Raw genomic sequence first — 19,304 nt, 5'->3', positions numbered from 1 at the left:
AAACTAAAGTAATAACTAATAAAGTTATTAAGTGTAATCATATAAATAAAGTTTATTATAAGTTATAGTAATGCTTATGTATAAATTAAATATATATAATATATTTATACAATTATATATATATTTATAATATTGTATATTATGAAACATTTTGTATTAAGGTGTAACAATAATATATGTATCTATAAAAAATTAGTTTTATTTTTTGATGGATTGGTCTAAAAATTTTAAAATCAAGAACCGATCAAAAAACCAATTGAATCAAACATTTTGGACCAATTGATCCAATGAATCAATTAGATGAAATTGTTTTACCCAAAACACATTCGATTTTAGTAGATAATTAGTCTGGTTTGGTTTTACTCACCCCTATTGGGCTGTACTACTAATAGATAACATGTTATGATAGGTTTAAATTTATATTAAAAATTAGTGGATTTAGGTTAATAAACTCATTCTTATTTTTAAAAAATCTAATAAGCTTAGCATATTGAATTAAATTTTATATGTTGGGTTTAACTGATAAATATAAGTTTCACAATATTATGAGAGTACGTTAAAAAAATTTAAAAAAATTAATTACATGTAAAATTAAAATATTTGAGGACCATGTCCCTCTTTTGTTTTTAAAAGAGGCTACCATTGCAAACAATCTTCCTACGAAGATTGACCTTTGATCTAATCATCTTTGCCTTGTCATAGATTTTTATTCTTCAAATGCATTTTTGGTCATCACTCTACCTTATAGACTTTATTAGCCCTTGAAATTAAGGGTGAGTAATTAGTCGGTTTGGTTTATTATAGTTGATGATCGAATAGATCAAACTTTGCTAGAAAATAGATTGAATTGACTTAATTTAAAAATAGGATTGAATCTACCAAAGATTAAATTGATTCAGTTGATTTAATTATTTATCAAAAGAATCGAAATTTTATCATTTTTATCTTTTACAAATTATAGTATTGAAATTTATAAATTTTATCTATAATTATAAAATATAAAAATAATCTAAATATAAATAAATTAATACAAACCAACATAAATAAAAAAAAACTAATAAAACATACATAAATTATTACATTTAACATTAACACCATTAACATCCTCAAAATTAACATATAATTATACTATATATAATATTAGGTTCAATTTTTCGATAGATTTAATTTAAAAATTTTAAGATTGCAAATCAATCAAATAAACTGATAAAATCAAAATTTTTGAACCAATTAAACTAATCGTTTTATGCAAATTTTATTCAATTTGGCGGACTATAACTTGGGTCCATTTTTACGTAGCCCTACTTGGATTTTATGTTATATAGGCCAATTTCGTCGCTCTTCTAAGCCCCGAAGCTACTGCTCGGGAAATGGAAAAACCGAGGCTCAAAGATGAAAGGCAATTTGAGACTGGGCGTTAAATCTATTTCTAGTATTCTTGTCCCAAATAAAAAGAAGTGTTTTTTTTTTTCAAAAAAGGTTTGTGTTAAATGTTTGGGCTAGATGATAACATTCGTGGTCCATTGGAGCAAATGTTGGGTTCCTGTGTGATGGAGTTTGGGGCTTTTTCTCACTTGGACCAATTTCTCACGAGTCATGACAGCTTACACACACAAAAGCCCAAGCCCGGGTTTCGTATCAGTCTCTCTCTCTTTTGGAGCACAAGAACAGAAGAAGAGAAGAGACCATTTCATTGAAATTTATCTCCAAGGTCACCCGAGCAACCAGGTGATGGATTTGCAACTTTCTTCCTAAAATAGTTGGCTCCAAACTGAGGCATAAAAGTCGACAATTGGTGTTGGATATGACAATTGACAAGCTAGCTAGCTTCCCCTTTGCATCTCATTCATCTTACAAGAGTCCAACCTATTATACTACTATTCAAATACCGGTGCTTAGGTATAGAATTTAATCTAGTTGTTGATTCCATTTAGTTGAGTTGATTACAAATTAATCAAGCTGAACATACAATGGCTGGCATTTTTTTTTTCAAATTTATTTAAGATAATTATATATAATTGAAGTCAATCATAGAGCCAGGATGGCAATACAACTAATGTGAATCAACGTAGTTGGTATTCCTAGGTATGTAGGAAGACAAAGATCCAGTCTGTAAAGGTCAAGTATATTTGCCTGTTCTACCAAGAAAAAGGAAAGAAAGAAAGAAAGAAACAGTTAAGGTCCAAAATACAAACAAGGAGATATGTTTTCAGAAACAGAGAGACTCTAGATAGTTGCATTCAATCAAAAAATAATGGAGTCAATAGCGTTCTCCATGAAATCTCTTCGGGAGGGTCAAACCGGCCAAAATGGCTTGTTCTCTGAATAGCCAACATCCCATTTTCTATAGCCAATGCCCCTTTCAATGTTTAGAATTATGGGCTCAATGACCCTCACCCCTCTACTTCTTGTCTCTTTCGATTACAACAAAACTCAGTTACGAACCTTGACCGCCTTTCTTCTTCTTCATTGATAAATGATAAACTCGCATATCCATCCCATTTTTTGGCTCATTCATGTTCCTTGGAATTCAGACGGGTCCCTCCATTGTTGTGCATTTGCTCCGTCTCCTACTCACATGTCGTAAGGATAAGTACTCATGCATGCATTTGGACATAGAAAACTGCAAAAGGTTTGGCTTCTAGTATTCTAGCTTTGGCTAGTGCCAAGCAACTAGAGTTGAGATATTGACTTTGTAATACTGGAAATTGATAATTGAGAAAATTACAACATACTTGATATAACTATTGCATTTTAAACTTGATATTAAGCTTCAGTTAACATAAATAAATTGCTCAATCTTCTAATGGTTCAGATCTAGTGTTACTTGCTATCAAGGTTGAACGAATTTAACGCATTCGTCAAGTACTGAAGTGTAGGTGTTATGCATGTAAAAACTCTGGCAATGCTTAGTGGGACAAAAGAAATGAAAGTGAAAAAGAGAAAGTTAAGAGCATAATTTTATAAGTGAGGACGAGCAGAAGCGGGTCAGACTGCAAGATAGCGGAAACATGAACACATGCCCACATGGCTATGCACATGAAGGAACTCCCTCACTCCGGAGTCACGACAATGACTACTCGACCCAATCCCCATTCGATATACGTCTCTTGCAATGGTTTCATCTCTTCAATTTGTCTTTTATTCCATTTGTTTTGTGTTTATTTTTAATTTCCATCTCCATAATTGTATCTGATATTTCTCTTCTAGGCTTTCAAATGTCAAAAACTAATCATTACACAGATTCAAAATTTTCATCGATTTTTTGTGATCTTGATTCATCTATAAACTATAATGATTGGTTTCTCACTCTAAGGTATCAACTTCCCTATTTATTTTATATTTGTGCATGCTAAGCCACAAGTTTAAATACTCTTCCTTTCTCTTTCTTTTTTCCCCATATTTTCTGAAATATCTCAAAATAAAATTATTTTCCATAATTTTTTTCTTACTTTTTAACATTAAAAAGCATTGTCCATCAATAATATAAAAAAAACTTTAAATTATAAATAAAATAAATATAAAATTACATCTTGTTTTTGCATATAGGCGAAAGTCAATGGACGAGAAATGATTCCATTCCAGACGGAAACGAGTATAATTTTTAACGTAGGACCAGCTAAGAAAAATTATTACTCCTGAAGTCTGCATATATGGTTGAAGGAGAATCCGATGCACAGTTTTGCCAACACTTCCAGCTGGATTGAACAATCATCAAATGTACTTATATAAGCTTGGTTTATTAGCTCAACTTGAGATATTTTCTAGACAAGGCATTTTCTTCTTTTTTTAGTGTCCATGTTAATGATTACAAGTGGTAATTGGTCAGATTCCAACGGGTTCAGGTTGGACGATACTTAAGTTCAGGTTTGAACTATCTCGGATTTGAATCATTTTGGATTTAGATCCTTTCGAATTAAATTGTATTGGGTTCAAACTGTTTTGCACTTGAACCGTCTTGAGTTAAGATATTTTAAATTTGGACTGTATGGGTTTTGAACCTTTGTATTCGAGTTGTTTTGGATTTAAATAGTTTCAGATGAGATTCGGATCATTTTGAAATTTATATGAGCTATAAATATTTTTGTAAATTCGAATAAAATAAATAATTTTAATTTATTTTTTACCTTTCAAAAAAAATAATTTTATTTTTTACTAGGTGTCATGTCAATGTTAATATTATCGATTAATTTAATAAATTTAAGATAAAAATATGATACAAAAATTGATAAAGATTTGTATTTCTTCTTGTGTCTAATTATTGTTTTTAGTTTGGATATAAATTATAAGCACTATGATCATTAGATATGATCTTAGACAAATGTCCAATTAGAGTGACTAAAGGACCTTCTTAAAAAATAACTAATTACCGCTCATAAAGAATACTAACCTTAATGGGTCAATTAGTTGATCTAACATTAATATTTAGAAATTATAAGAAATTCAATAATATGATATTTATACCTAATTGATATAATATTGTTATAATTTTAACATTGGATCATTTTTTTAATGTTGGCATTAATGAAGAATAAAGATGTCTTGGCTTGACAATAACATAATAAATTTAATCGATAAATTATTTTGTATAACATTAGTTCAAGTTTAAAATTCCAATATTCAACATCAAAAATATTGAAAATACATTATTTATATAATTCTATAATAATTACATATGATAATATTCTTCTAAAATTTAAAATTTTTATTTAAGAAAAAATTATCATTTATTCATTTACTCATTTGTAAAAAACATAATTAAAATTTGGATATTTTCAAGTTAAAATTTGGGTTTTGGATTAAATCAGTTTCAAGTTTTGAGTTTGGGCTGTTTCAGGTTCTAATGATGTAAAGTTTGGACTATTTTGCATTCGGATAATCTCGAGTTCAATTTCTTTTTGATTTAAAGTCTTTAATTTTTTTTAATTAATTTGGATCAACTTCGGTTTCAAATTGGTTCACAAGAGTTTTCGTATTCGGTCAAATTTTACCTCCACTGTCAATGTCTAGTTTCATGTAAAATTTTTTGACACTTTGATTGGTTTAGTGGCTATTTATGTCATGTTAAGGAGAATTTTTAATGTTCTTTGCATGCATAGCCATGCATTTATATTGACAGTAACTGTCAAATTTGAAAATAAAATTGAGGTACAATTTTAATTTTTGAATATTTGTGGCTGTACCTCTCTTAACTACTGTTGAAAAGGCCTGTTTTTCTTAGGTTATGTGTAGACACTAGATTAAAAAGACAATGAACAAAAAATGATGGAAAGAAAGGGAGAGAGGTACGACTGGCAGGGTGCGGACGCACCCTGCCAGGCACCTCTCTCACCTGCCAGACGCGAAAAATTCGCGTCTGGCAGGTTAGTGGAACTTGCCCCTGGGTGCCCAGGGACAAGGCAGTACTGGAGCGCCCCCTCCAAAGCCCAGAAATCGGGTATAAATGGGAGGGGGAGAACCTGCAGCAGAGAGGCAGCTTTCAAAACAATGGAGAGCAACCAAGGAGCAGAAAAATAGAAGAGGAAGGAGAGCGGGGCAGAAAAATAGAGAAGAGAGGGAGAGGTGTTCTGCTGCCGGCGCAAGAAGAAGGAGCATCGAACGGAGGAAGAGAGAGAGGAGCGGCGGCTGGCGCGGCACCAGAGAGAGAGGAGCGGCGGCTGGCGCGGCACCAGAGAGAAAGGGAGCAGCAGCAGCGAAGATCTGGCGCGAGGGGAAGGAGCACCGAACGGAGGAAGAGAGAGTGGAGCGGCGGCTGGCGCGGCACCAGAGAGGGAGGAGCGACGGCTGGCGCGGCACCAGATCTGCAAGTGACGCAGTGCCGGCGACAGTGAAAAATAGAGAAGGAGAAAGGGAGAAGAATGGTGCGTGAAGAAAGAGGGAGGGTCCAAAGATTTAAAATGGCACCGTTTTGACTCACCCCAAGACCCCTTTTGATTACAAAACGACACTGTTTCGGTGTTGGAGGGTGTGGCTATTCATAACAAGGTAAATTTTTCATTTTTATTATAGATATATTGGCTTGATTTTGTGGTGCTAAGTTTGACTTAAAATATATATATGTATATATAAAATAAAAAAAAGGAAGCTAATTGGTTTCGTTAGAGTATTAATTTAGCTAAAAAACATATAATATTTAGCGGATTGTTTGTTTTAAAATATATATATATAAATATGGGAAAAGATGAAATGTGGAACATATTTATGAGATTCATAGTCATGAAAATTTATATAGAGATAATAAGAGTGAAAATAAATTAGGGAGAACTAGAATTAAAATATGATGAAACAAAAATGTGGAAAAATCAAATTAGGTAAAAAGGTAGTTCTATATAAACGGAGAAAGAACAAAATAGAAGGAGATAAAGAACTATTTAATATAGATAAAGAATCATTTAACTTAGTGCCGATGATGGGATAATCGATCGGGATGCGAGAAGTCGCAATCCCGGGCCGATATTCCTTAGGTTCAGAATCCGAATCAAGGCTCCACCAGTACGATGGGAGGGCCTCGATTTCAAGGTTCCGAAATTCTTAATAAATGAAAAGTTTGACTATATCAAAAAATTACTTGATAAAAATAATAAATAAATAATTAAAAATAAATAAATAATAAATAATAATAATTCAAACATATAATAAATAATAAATTTGAAAATATAATATACATGACATTAAATAAATGAAAATAAATAAATATATAATAGTAAAAAAAGAATTAATTTAAAATTAAATATTGAGCATTAAGTGGCATAAACTATAAGAAATGTAAAGATAAAAAAAAAAAATAATGATAATAAATATATATATATAAAATAAGATCTTAAGCATTAGGTTTGAATAAAAATCGCTTATGAAAAATATAATAATAATAAAAATATAAAAATACATAAAAATAGTACGATAAAAAAAATATATAATTTTTACTCACTAAAATAACATAGAATTATAAACAATTTGTCTAACTATAAGTGAAAAACAAAGAACTTAGAACAAAAAATGTAAAGTATAAAAATAATAATAATAATAATAATTAGAAATAATAATAGGAAATATGATAATAAAATAAAAATAATTAATAACAACAAAAAATATAGATAATTGCATTAGCATAGCATATACGTATTGCATCATACATATCATTGCACATAAATATTTCTGTTTTCGAGTCTAAGCCCCGATGATGGGATCTTTCGGGGATCCTGCGAAGGCGGGTATTTCTCGAAAAGTTCCTTAGGTGAAAAGATGTCCTCGGGTCCCACCAGTATGATGGGAGGGCTCGAGAATCATCTTTAATAAAAGGCTTTTGCCCGAATTAGGTTCATTATGCACAAAAATATTATTTTAAAAAGAAAACGTACGATGACCCCGATGACGGGAATTATTCGTCGAATTTGCGAAGGCGAGTTTCTCGGATAATTCCTTAGGTGAGAGAATATCCCGAGTCCCACCAGCATGATGGGCGGATTCGGAAAATATCCTCGATAAAAGGTTATTTGTCCGGCATTTTTATCTCACGCCATGCATTTCATCTCACCACCCATTTGCATTCCTTTTTAGGTTAAATAGGAGATAAAATAAAAAATAATAATTAAGGAAATCCAGTGAAATTAAAAATTAAAGCCCAATAGGATAATCTAAAAATGGTACCGTTCATGGAACGGGCGTCCGAGGGGTGCTAATCCTTCCCCGGGCGTAACCGTACTCCCGAACCTAGATCCAGAAAATTGTAGACCGGTTTAAGGTTCTTTTCGGTGGGCTTAAAATTAATTTAAGTTTGCATCGATTAGAATCGAGTCAATAGGTGGCCAATCACACCTAGTAAAAAAAAAGATTGGTGGCGACTCCTAGTTGAATTTTTTAGTGAGTTTTCACAGGTCACGTCTAGCGATCGGGTTCCCGGACCCGCACGTTACGACAGCTGGCGACTCCACTGGGGAATAGAGAGTCGAGCCATAAAAAATAATAATAGGTTATCCAAGGCTTTAAATAATTCACTGTTTTCTTAATATTAATGATTTGTACTGCATACTTTGTTTGGTACATTAGTTTATTTCGCATTTATTACTTTATTACTTCTAATACTTGTGGGGATTTAAGGTAGAGGGATGTGAGATTGTTACTTTGAACTCATGATTTCCTTCACACACACAGCACGTTCTACCTTCATGCATAAACCCTCCACCCGGGTTATGTCCTTTTTAGGAGGGAGTTTCGTAGCTACGCTCTCGTGAGGTGATAACCTCCGCACGGGCTAGTGAAGACTCCCACTCAAATCGAACCTAGTCCGTTTGAAGCCTGTAATGGGTGAGGACCGGGGTGCCTTACTAGTCCGCGTGGACGACAGTGAGGAACGATTTGGGAACCTTAGCTCTGTTTATAAACCCCGCTCAGCATATAGAGTACCGAGAGCAGCTTAACCTTAGAAAGAGCCATACCCGTGAGAACATACCTTATAAATAGGTACACATGAAGGAATTTCTTCCACTCCCTCCATTTTAAATTATGCCCCGAGATAATAAAGTATCGTGGAGTAGACAATAATACCCATGATATTGCTTGTTATTCTCTTATTATTTTTAACACCACATTATTTCTTTTTACCATACTAACTTAAGTTTATTTTGCTTGTCATGCGCATGTTACATGTTCATTTGCATACATCGTAATTGCATATAGGAGGAATATTGGCTACACAACATTCAACCTAAGAGATCCCAGTTATATCCATGGCATCGTCATCAGCCGGCCCGCTCAACATATACAGAAATGACTATGAGATAGAGTTACAGATGAGGCAGACTCAACAGGAAAAAGGAGACTGTTTGACCCAAGGACATATCTCAAATTTACCCGAGAGAGTTCACTTGGATCTTCAGCAGAATGACCTCACAGAGATGGTAGGAATTTGGGAACAATGGAGACGTGCTCACCGAGACGATTTTCAGAACAAGTATGGACACATTGCATGGCTCCTATATGTACCAGTCGATGACCAGATGCTCCGAGCCATTGTCCAGTTTTGGGATCCCTCATATCGTTGCTTTGTCTTTAACAAGGTGGACATGACCCCTACCATAGAAGAATACTCCTCTCTGCTCCGGATAGACCATATGCAGCCTGACAAGATCTATTGGAGGGCCCAGAAGACGGGACACCGACGAAAGTTGGCCAAGTTATTAGGAATGACTACGGTGGAAGTGGATCAGCATTTGAAGAAGAAAGGAGACACAGAATGCCTTCCGTGGAGTTTCTTGAACGGATATATTAAAAAACACATGGAGGATGAACAAGGTCTCTTGGCTTTTGCGATGGCGATTTACGGCTTAGTGGTCTTCCCAAAGGTTCTAGGTCATGTGGAGGTGTCAGTCATAGACTTCTTTGATCAGGTGACAAGGAGCATCAACCCGGCCCCGTCCATCTTAGCTGAAACCTTCAGATCCTTGAATTTCTGTCGACGCAAAGGTGAGGGACGGTTCATCGGATGTGCTCAACTCCTAACCATATGGATCAAAAGCCATTTCGAATGCAAAGAGAGCAAATTTCGAAAGCTTTATCTGTCTGCGAGTTGTCCTATCCTTGAGTTCTGCGAAAGTGAATGGCCTGACTACAAAAGGAAAGAAGAGTGGGTCACAAGGCTCCGGAGGTTAATGAGCATTGAAGTGACTTGGAGAGCTCCATGGATGCCACGAATGCAAGTAATGTATAAATGTGGGGATAAGCCGTGGGTACCACTGATGGGACCTTGGGGAGCCATCAGCTATGCCCCAATAATGGTGCGGAGACAGTTCGGATCTGAGCAATTCGTGCCCATGACTCACCAGCTCGACCAGTTAGAGTTTACATATGGAGAGCCAGAAACGCTAAAGAGAATTGAGGAAATTGCTCAAGACTGGAAGAAAACTTGCCGAGTAGATCAGGGAAGGGTTACTGATGAAGTCACCACAGGATATCATACTTGGCATGACCAAAGGGTGAAAAATGTCATACATCCCCCGAAGAACCCATCCAAACATCCCGTAAACCCAGAACCTCAAGACGTCCTGTTGGAGAGTGAGTTAACGAGGAAAAGACTTGAAAAGGAGATGATGAATATGAAGCGTAGGCGTGAGGATGAGCTAGAAGAAGTGAAGAAAGAAACTGCAAGAAAGGTACGGGTGGCTTTGAAAGAGCGGGATGAGTGGCAAAGCAAGTTTGAGGAAGCGAGCGTGGCAAATTCTTCTCTGTTAGCCCGAATACAAGAACTCCAAAGTGCCAACAACGCTTTGCAGCACGAGGTACAAAGGAAAGAACAAACCATCCAAGAGTTGAAAAATGACTGCGACATGTTGGAAACTGCCATGGAGGGCTATAAGGCACAGTATGAAGCAGTAAGGCAAGAATATTTCCAAATGAGGGAAAGAAACAATTCATGCGCACAAAGCCTTCAAAGGAAAGAAGCTGAAATGCAATGGATACTGAGGCAGATGAGAGAAGTGGCATTTAGAGCTCGAGTAATGGCAGACAAGACTGAAGAACTCAGGCGGGAGATCCTTCCCAAGGATGAATTGAGTGAGCGGTTGATCAGTCACCTCAAGATGGTTAGGGACCAATATGACAAAGTCGGTTTTTCTTTTTGATAGTTATGAATGGTTTTAGACAATGATGTAATTGGATATTTAAGTTTTATGGATGCGGATTTTCTTATGGTAAATGTTGGATGGCCAATATTTTTTCTATTCAAATACATTTCATTTGCATCATAATGCATGATTCAGACAAAAATAATAAATAATAATGCACTCAATATAAAATTCTAACTTATTCCTTGAACTAATAGAACAAAATTCCAGAAAAACAAATTCTCCACAGATACAATACAAGAGCCCGTTCTAAGATCATGGGGGACGAGCATTCAGAGAGGATGGATAAGATTGAGAAGAAGCAAGAAGAAATCATGGGTCAGTTATCAAAAATTTTGGAGTTAATATCTACAGATAAAGGAAAGAAAGTGGCGGGGAGTTTTGGTACACCAGAAGCCGTTCAACAGACAGAAACCAATACAGACCCCGTGTATCCACCAGGATTTACACCTCCACCTGCAAGGAATGCTTCTATTCCCATGCCATCCATGGGTCAATATCCATTTTTTGGGATGCCAATAGGACCACCACCGACTTATGCTCAACAAAGGCCAATTGGAGGGGCAAGTCCTTCAGATCCCATCTCTGTGCCTGATTTGGATGATCCAAAGGAACAAGAGAAGCTCAAATGTGGATCCGTTGAATCGAAAGATAATCCCGATACTCATCAAAAATTTGACCTTTTTGAGGAAAGACTGCGCATGGTAGAAGGAATGGGAATGTATTGTTCTATGGATGCAATTGAGCTTTGTCTGGTTCCAGATGTGGTTATACCCCCAAAGTTCAAAGTTCCAGACTTTGAGAAGTATGATGGAACCAAGTGTCCGGTCACACATATCACCATGTATTGTAGAAGAATGGCCGCATATGCTCATGATGACAAACTCTTGATACATTGCTTCCAAGATAGCCTTACTGGTGCTGCAGCAAAATGGTACGTCCAACTGGACCGCAATCGAATCCACACGTGGAAAGACCTTGCTCGGGCGTTTGTAGCTCAGTATAAGCACGTTACAGATATGGCTCCAGATCGCCTTTCTTTACAAAACATGGAGAAGAAAACCACTGAAAGCTTCAAAGAATACGCTCAAAGATGGAGGAATGTGGCCTCTCAAGTTCAGCCACCATTGACTGAGAAAGAAACCACTGTAATGTTTGTTAACACCTTGCGAGCCCCTTACTATGAACGATTGGTTGGTAGTGCCACCAAGAACTTTGCTGATATGGTGATTTCGGGAGAAATGATAGAAACTGCCATTAAGCAAGGGAAGATAGAAGGAGGTGATATGGCAAACACAAGGAAAGGGGGAACTTTCAAGAGGAAAGAAGGAGAAGCCCAAGCCATTACTTCAGGACAACACCAAGGAGGAACATACAACCCTTACCAGCCATACCTACCATACCCCTATTACCCAGCTGTGCACAACACTTCACAAAGCCCATACCCATACCCGCCTATGCCAAATGCCTTCCCTAACCCGTACCCATATAATCCCATCCAACGGACACCTTACCCGCCTGCTTCCACACCTGTTACAGCTTCAACCACACAACAAACAACACCTTCAAACAACCATACTACCGGTGAATCAAGAGGATGGCGAAACAAGCAAGAGAAAGTGCAGTTTGACCCTATCCCAATCCCTTATGCTGAACTCTTCACTCAGTTGGTTGCAAACCATCTAGTAGCTCCCTTATACATAGAGCCATTAAAACCTCCGTTCCCAAGATGGTATGACACGTCCGCCCATTGTGATTACCATTACGGAATCGAAGGTCACTCGATTGAGAATTGCACGGCATTTAAGCATAAGGTGCAAGGGTTGATCAAGGCAGGAATCCTGAACTTTGAAAAAAAGCCAGAACAGAATGTTAACAACAACCCACTGCCAAATCATGCTGGGGCGGGGGTAAATGCAATCGAAAGGGAGGTGTATGTTAAAAGGAACATTCGGGAAGTGGAAACCTCCATGGAGAAAGTATTTGAAGCCTTGGTAAAGGCCGATATGCTCGAGGTGTGGCCTGAATGTCCTAATGTGAATGACTCACGAGATATCCAAAGACTATGTTGCTTGTACCACAAAGGATGTGTGGGACATTCAATCCAGGGTTGTAGTTCTTTCCGGAAGGAAGTGCAAAGAATGATGGACGAATCAAAGATCGAGTTCTATACGGAAGCTTCAGAGTCAGCAGTAAACATGATATCCAAGGAGTCTACTCACCCAATGAAGATAAAACCTTTGACCATTTTCTACGAACCAAAAGGAGAGTTTGTGGAGGACAAAAACCATGCCAAGATGGTCATCGAAGTCCCTAAACCCTTCCCCTACAAAGACAACAAAGCTGTCCCATGGAACTACAACTGCAATGTACAAGTTTCGGAAGCGAAGAAATGGATAGCTGAATCTCAAGATGATGCTGCCAATATAACTGGTGTTGGAGGGATTACCCGCAGCGGGCGTTGCTATTCACCGGAAGCATTCGAGAATCTCAAGAATGAGAAGGGAAAGGAAAAAGAGCAAAGTCCTAGAGGAGAAGAGGTACAACCTCCGGAATCGACAGATGGTTCGAAAAGATCGGTGACAGAAAAAGAAGCTGCCGAGTTCCTCAAGTTCATCAAACATAGTGAGTACAATGTAATCGAGCAATTGAACCGGATGCCCGCTCGTATTTCACTACTATCTTTGCTCCTCAGCTCAGAACCACATAGGAACTCTCTGATGAAGATTCTGAACCAAGCATATGTGGATCATGATATCTCGGTTGAAAATTTGGACTACATTGTTGGGAACATTTCGGTGGGTAACATAATATCCTTTAGCGATGAAGAAATCCCTTCTGGAGGTAGAGGAAATTACAAAGCCTTGCACATCACTACCAAGTGTAAAGGTTGTACCGTCGCAAAGGTACTGCTTGACAACGGATCGTCCTTAAATGTGATGCCCATGAGGACCTTGGCCCGTTTACCCATCAACATGTCCTACATGCGAAAGAGTCAGATGATCGTAAGAGCTTTCGATGGAACAAGGAGAGAAGTAGTAGGGGACATTGAGATACCAGTAGAAATTGGCCCATGTACCTTTACCATTGAATTCCAGGTTATGGATATTGCTCCTTCATACAATTATTTGTTGGGAAGACCTTGGATACACATGGCTGGGGCCATACCTTCATCTCTTCATCAGAAGGTCAAGTTCATCGTGGAAGGGAAGATTGTCTGTGTTAACGGGGAAGAGGACTTACTCATAAGCAAGCCAGCAGATACGCCTTACGTGGAAGCAGCGGAAGAAGTGCCTGAATGTTCCTTTCGATCCTTCGAGTTTGTTAACACCACGTATGTGGGAGAAGGAACCACACCGCCTATTCCGAGGCTTTCCAAAACCACCAAGATGATTGTCAGTCAGATATTAGGAAAAGGATACCGAGCGGGGGCAGGATTGGGAAAAGAACTGCAAGGTATTAGAAGTCCCATACGCACTACCAAAAATGAAGAAAGGTTTGGCCTGGGGTACAAGCCAACTAAGAAGGAAAGAGAAGAAATGATAGCCGAAAGAAGAAAAGAAAGGTTGGCTCGCTTTAAGGGGCATGAGTTGGAAATCCGAGGAATGACATATCCTCATCTTTACAAGACATTCCGATCTGGAGGTTGCATCTTTCCTGAATCACTCACCGTTGAGAACCAAGAATCAGTGTCAGCTCTAGGAGGGACTTTTTCTGATTTGTCAATATGTGCAACGGAGGAAGGTGAAGAACAGCCAAGAAATGCGGATGAGATTCCTACTACATACCTTGGGCCACCAAATCTAAAGCTGAGCAACTGGACCACCATGAGTTTACCAGTCACTTGTGATTCAATTTCAAAGTAATGCAAACTAAACATCCATGCTTATGCCCAAAAGCATTGGAATTTTATGTATCGGGCTTTTTATCATTTATCATTTTAATAAATTGACATGCGTAGTGCATTTCTCATATCTCCTCTCATAATTAATCATTTCCATTAGTGTCGTTTCATCCTTTTATTTTAACTATTTACCTATACAATAGTTCTACATATTTCAATTCCCTTTACCTTCCAGGATTCCAAATAATGAATGCAAAGATGATAATGACAGTGGTTTTGAAGTTGATTTTGAAAAAGGTACAAGTGTCAGTGAACTTGACAGTACAGAAAACGTGGAGGATTATGATTTAACTCCGGACTTGTTAAGGCTAGTAGAACAGGAGGGGAGACAAATTGTCCCACATCAAGAGATACTTGAAACAATTAATTTGGGAGATGAAGAAAATAAGAAAGAAGTTAGAATTGGTGTGACGTTGGTGTCAATGGAAAAAGAAAAACTAATAAAGCTACTTCATGAATATGTAGATGTGTTTGCATGGTCTTATCAAGATATGCCAGGACTCAACACAGACATTGTAGCCCATAAACTGCCTTTGAAACCTGAATGCAAACCGATTAAGCAAAAGTTGAGAAGAATGAAATCCGAAATGTTGTTGAAAATTAAAGAAGAAGTGAAAAAGCAGTTCGATGCAGGATTCTTGGAAGTAGCTAAGTACCCTGAATGGGTTGCAAATATTGTCCCAGTTCCTAAGAAAGACGGGAAGGTGAGAATGTGTGTGGATTATCGAGACTTGAATAGAGCTAGCCCAAAAGATAATTTTCCTCTTCCCCACATTGACACCCTTGTTGACAATACTGCCCGCCACTCCATGTTTTCCTTTATGGATGGCTTTTCAGGGTATAACCAAATTAAGATGGCACCAGAGGATAGAGAGAAAACTACCTTCATAACTATGTGGGGGACCTTTTGTTATAAGGTAATGCCATTTGGTTTGAAGAATGCCGGGGCAACTTATCAGCGAGCTATGGTGACTCTCTTCCATGATATGATGCACAAAGAGGTTGAGGTGTATGTGGATGATATGATTGTAAAAGCTCGCAAAACAGAGGACCATGCGACTAATCTTGAAAGATTATTTAAGAGGTTACGGAAGTTCCAGCTCAGATTAAATCCGGCAAAGTGCACTTTTGGAGTCACTTCAGGAAAGCTACTGGGTTTCATCGTCAGTGAAAGAGGAATAGAAGTTGACCCAGATAAGATTCAAGCAATCCGTGATTTGCCCCCTCCCAAGACGCAAAAAGAAGTTAGAGGATTTTTGGGGAGATTAAATTATATAGCCCGGTTCATATCACAACTCACACTCAAATGTGACCCGATCTTCAAACTCCTTCGCAAACACAATCCGGGGGCGTGGAATGAGGAGTGCCAAGTTGCTTTTAACAAAGTTAAAGAATATTTGTTGAGTCCACCAGTATTGGCACCACCTGTGGTCGGGAGACCCCTCCTCTTATACTTAACGGTAAATGAAGGATCCATGGGATGTGTGTTAGGGCAACATGATGAAACTGGTAAGAAAGAAAGGGCAGTTTACTACTTGAGCAAGAAGTTCACTGAATACGAGTCCAAGTATTCCTCGTTGGAAAAGATGTGTTGTGCTTTAGCATGGACGGCGCATCGACTCAGGCAGTACATGCTATATCATACCACTTGGCTCATTGCAAAGTTAGACCCAATTAAATACATCTTCGAGAAACCTTCCTTATCAGGTAGAGTGGCAAGATGGCAAGTGTTATTGTCTGAATATGATATTGTATATGTGTCCCAGAAAGCTATCAAAGGAAGTGCAATCGCAGATTTTCTTGCAGAAAGGGTGGAAGAGGATTATGAACCAATGGAGTTTGAGTTTCCAGATGAGGACTTGATGTCAATATGTCAAACAAGTGGGGAGGAATCAGAGAAAGAGAATTGGAAGATGTTTTTCGACGGAGCTTCGAATGCCTTGGGGCATGGCATAGGGGTCGTGTTAGTATCACCAGAAGGAGATCATTATCCCGTTATAGCTAAACTCAACTTCTATTGCACCAATAATGTAGCTGAATATGAAGCTTGTGTCATGGGCATTCAAGCAGCAATCGAGAGGAAAATTCACATTTTGGAAGTGTATGGGGACTCTGCTTTGGTTATTTATCAGTTGCGAGGAGAATGGGAGACACGTGACTCAAAGTTAGTTCGGTATCACAAGTATGTATCAAAGCTGATTGAAAATTTTGATGAAATTTGCTTCAATCATTTGCCCCGAGAGGAGAACCAAATGGCCGATGCATTAGCCACGCTGGCAGCAATGTTCAAAGTTGGTACCAATGTCAAGATCCAACCCATCATGATTAACCTTCGAGAGTGTCCCGCGCACTGCTCTAGTGTAGAAGAAGAAATAGACGGGAAACCGTGGTATCATGATATTGTGCACTATCTCAAATTTCAGCAGTACCCGGATCAAAGCTCAGAAAATGATAAGAAAACCATTAGAAGGTTGGCAATGAATTTCTTCTTGGATGGGAACATCCTATACAAGAGAAGTAGGGATCAAACACTTTTGAGATGCGTGGATTCAGCCGAAGCTCGGAGAATAGTCGAAGAAGTTCACGAAGGAGTTTGTGGAGCACATGCAAGTGGACATAAGTTGGCAAGACAGGTCATGAGGGCGGGGTATTACTGGCTCACGTTGGAAAGGGATTGTATAGACTTCGCTCGAAAGTGTCACAAGTGTCAGATATATGCGGACAGAATCCACACCCCTGCTAATTCACTGCATGTATTGACATCACCATGGCCATTCTCAATGTGGGGCATGGATGTGATTGGGTTGATAACTCCGAAGGCATCAAATGGGCATCGATTTATTCTGGTGGCAATTGACTACTTCACTAAGTGGGTAGAAGCATCATCTTATGCCAATGTGACCCAGAAAGTGGTATGTAAATTCGTCCAAAAAGAAATAATATGCCGCTATGGTCTCCCAGAAAGGATCATCACGGATAACGCTAGTAACCTCAATGGTTCGATGATGAGAGAGGTTTGTGCCAAGTTCAAGATCAAGCATCACAATTCAACACCTTATCGCCCAAAGATGAATGGAGCAGTGGAAGCAGCCAACAAGAACATCAAAAGGATAATTGAAAAGATGACAGATATATACAAAGATTGGCATGAGAAGTTACCTTTTGCTTTGCATGCTTATCGCACAACAGTCCGAACTTCCACGGGAACTACACCGTTCTCTTTGGTATATGGGATAGAAGCAGTTTTGCCAATTGAAGTGGAAATCCCTTCCCTTCGGGTCCTTAAAGAAGTACAGTTGGAAGAAGCCGAATGGGTTAATGCTCGTTATGAGCAATTGAATCTCATAGAAGAAAAAAGGTTGACAGCACTTTGCCATGGGCAGTTATATCAAAAGAGAATGATGAGGGCATATGACAAGAAGGCACACTCTCGACAGTTCCGAGAAGGAGAATTAGTATTGAAAAGAATTCTCCCGAACCAGCATGATCCTCGCGGGAAATGGACACCGAATTGGGAAGGACCATTCGTGGTGAAGAAAGCTTTTTCAGGAGGAGCACTAATTTTGGCGGAGATGGATGGAAGGGAGTTTTCCAACCCGGTGAATGCCGATGCTGTCAAGAAATATTTTGCATAAAAAAAAATAATAATAATAATAAAAAAAAAAAAAAAAAAAAAAAGAGAAAGAAAATTTTCAAGTTGAAAACCTGAAAAGGCAGCTTGAATTTGGGAGATGTGTTTAGGGCGAAAACCCGAAAGGGCGGTCTAGACACGGAAAGGTCCAAATACTACAAAAGCTTAACACAGAATGGGTGAAGCTCATGATCCGAGATGTTCATACAAAAGGCAAGGGAGCTGACAAATGTGCCTATTTCGGGATAAAATTTTGAGACTACTGTTAATATCTATCGAAACAGTCATTAAGAAAAGACTGTATCCCTTTTGTATTAATCAATTTTCCCTTGTTCCTTGTCATTATACTTGATTGTAGAAACTTCACTTTTTTCTAATGAAAAATAGCCTTTCACTCCCAACAATGCCCTCATTTCCATTCTGCCAAAAGAGGAGATATGAGTACATTGCATTGCATTTGTCATAAAATTGGAATGATACTTAATAAAGAGCATGATAAAGTAAGAAATGTTTGCAATATTTTGAAAAAGGATTGTAATTGACAGGGAATGAAATGGAGTCTAAGAAGAGAAAGAAAAGAATGGAATTAGCAATAGAATGGAGCACAGTAAAAATGTGAAGAGTGATTGGACTATGCATATGATAGAAGAAGAAAACAGTTATGAGCAATGAATTGAGGAAGACGAGAGATCAGAAATGTGATCGATTCATCCCCCATTGATCAAAGAAAAGGCTCTAAAAACACCAAAAAAGGGAAACTAATGAAGATGAATTGACATATTCAAAATTTTAAAACAATTGAAAAATAGGGAAATTTATCTCTAAAATCATAAGGAATTTCAGATGAGGAATTGGTTATTTTTCACCATTTCGGAAAAATGAAAAAGTTCCATTGTCTCAGTTTTGAGGAGTTCATATAAAAGTTTCGTTGCCTCAGTTTTGAGGAGTTCATATAAAAGTTTCGTTGCCTCAGTTTTGAGGAGTTCATATTAAGGTTTCAGTGCCTCAGTTCGGAGAGGTTCATTTTAAAAGTTTCGTTGCCTCATTTTTGGGGAGTTCATTTTTAAAGTTTCGTTGCCTCAGCTTTGAGGAGCTCACTTTTAAAAATTTTCATTGCCTCAGTTTTGAGGAGTTCATCTTAAAAGTCTGG

At 37.8% G+C, this 19,304-nt stretch overlaps 1 protein-coding gene across 1 annotated transcript; it reads left to right on the top strand.

Moving 5' to 3' along the window:
* Positions 1 to 5,618: 5,618 nt before the first annotated feature.
* LOC148763770 (uncharacterized) lies at positions 5,619 to 10,690 on the top strand. Its single transcript, XM_088804796.1, has 2 exons — positions 5,619 to 5,985; positions 8,677 to 10,690. Exon 2 carries the CDS (start codon positions 8,727 to 8,729, stop codon positions 10,614 to 10,616), a length of 1,890 nt encoding a protein of 629 aa, XP_088660922.1. The 5' UTR covers positions 5,619 to 5,985; positions 8,677 to 8,726; the 3' UTR covers positions 10,617 to 10,690.
* The last annotated feature ends 8,614 nt before the right edge of the window (positions 10,691 to 19,304 follow it).

This window comes from Theobroma cacao, chromosome 3, assembly GCF_053813885.1.
Source record: "Theobroma cacao isolate CCN51 chromosome 3, ASM5381388v1, whole genome shotgun sequence".
Classification (NCBI taxonomy): Eukaryota; Viridiplantae; Streptophyta; class Magnoliopsida; order Malvales; family Malvaceae; genus Theobroma; species Theobroma cacao.
This window is presented reverse-complemented; position numbering and strand designations above follow the sequence as displayed.

Coding starts and splice junctions, on each gene's coding strand:
- LOC148763770 (XM_088804796.1), top strand. CDS start 8,727: ATGGCATCGTCATCAGCCGGCCCGCTCAACATATACAGAAATGACTAT.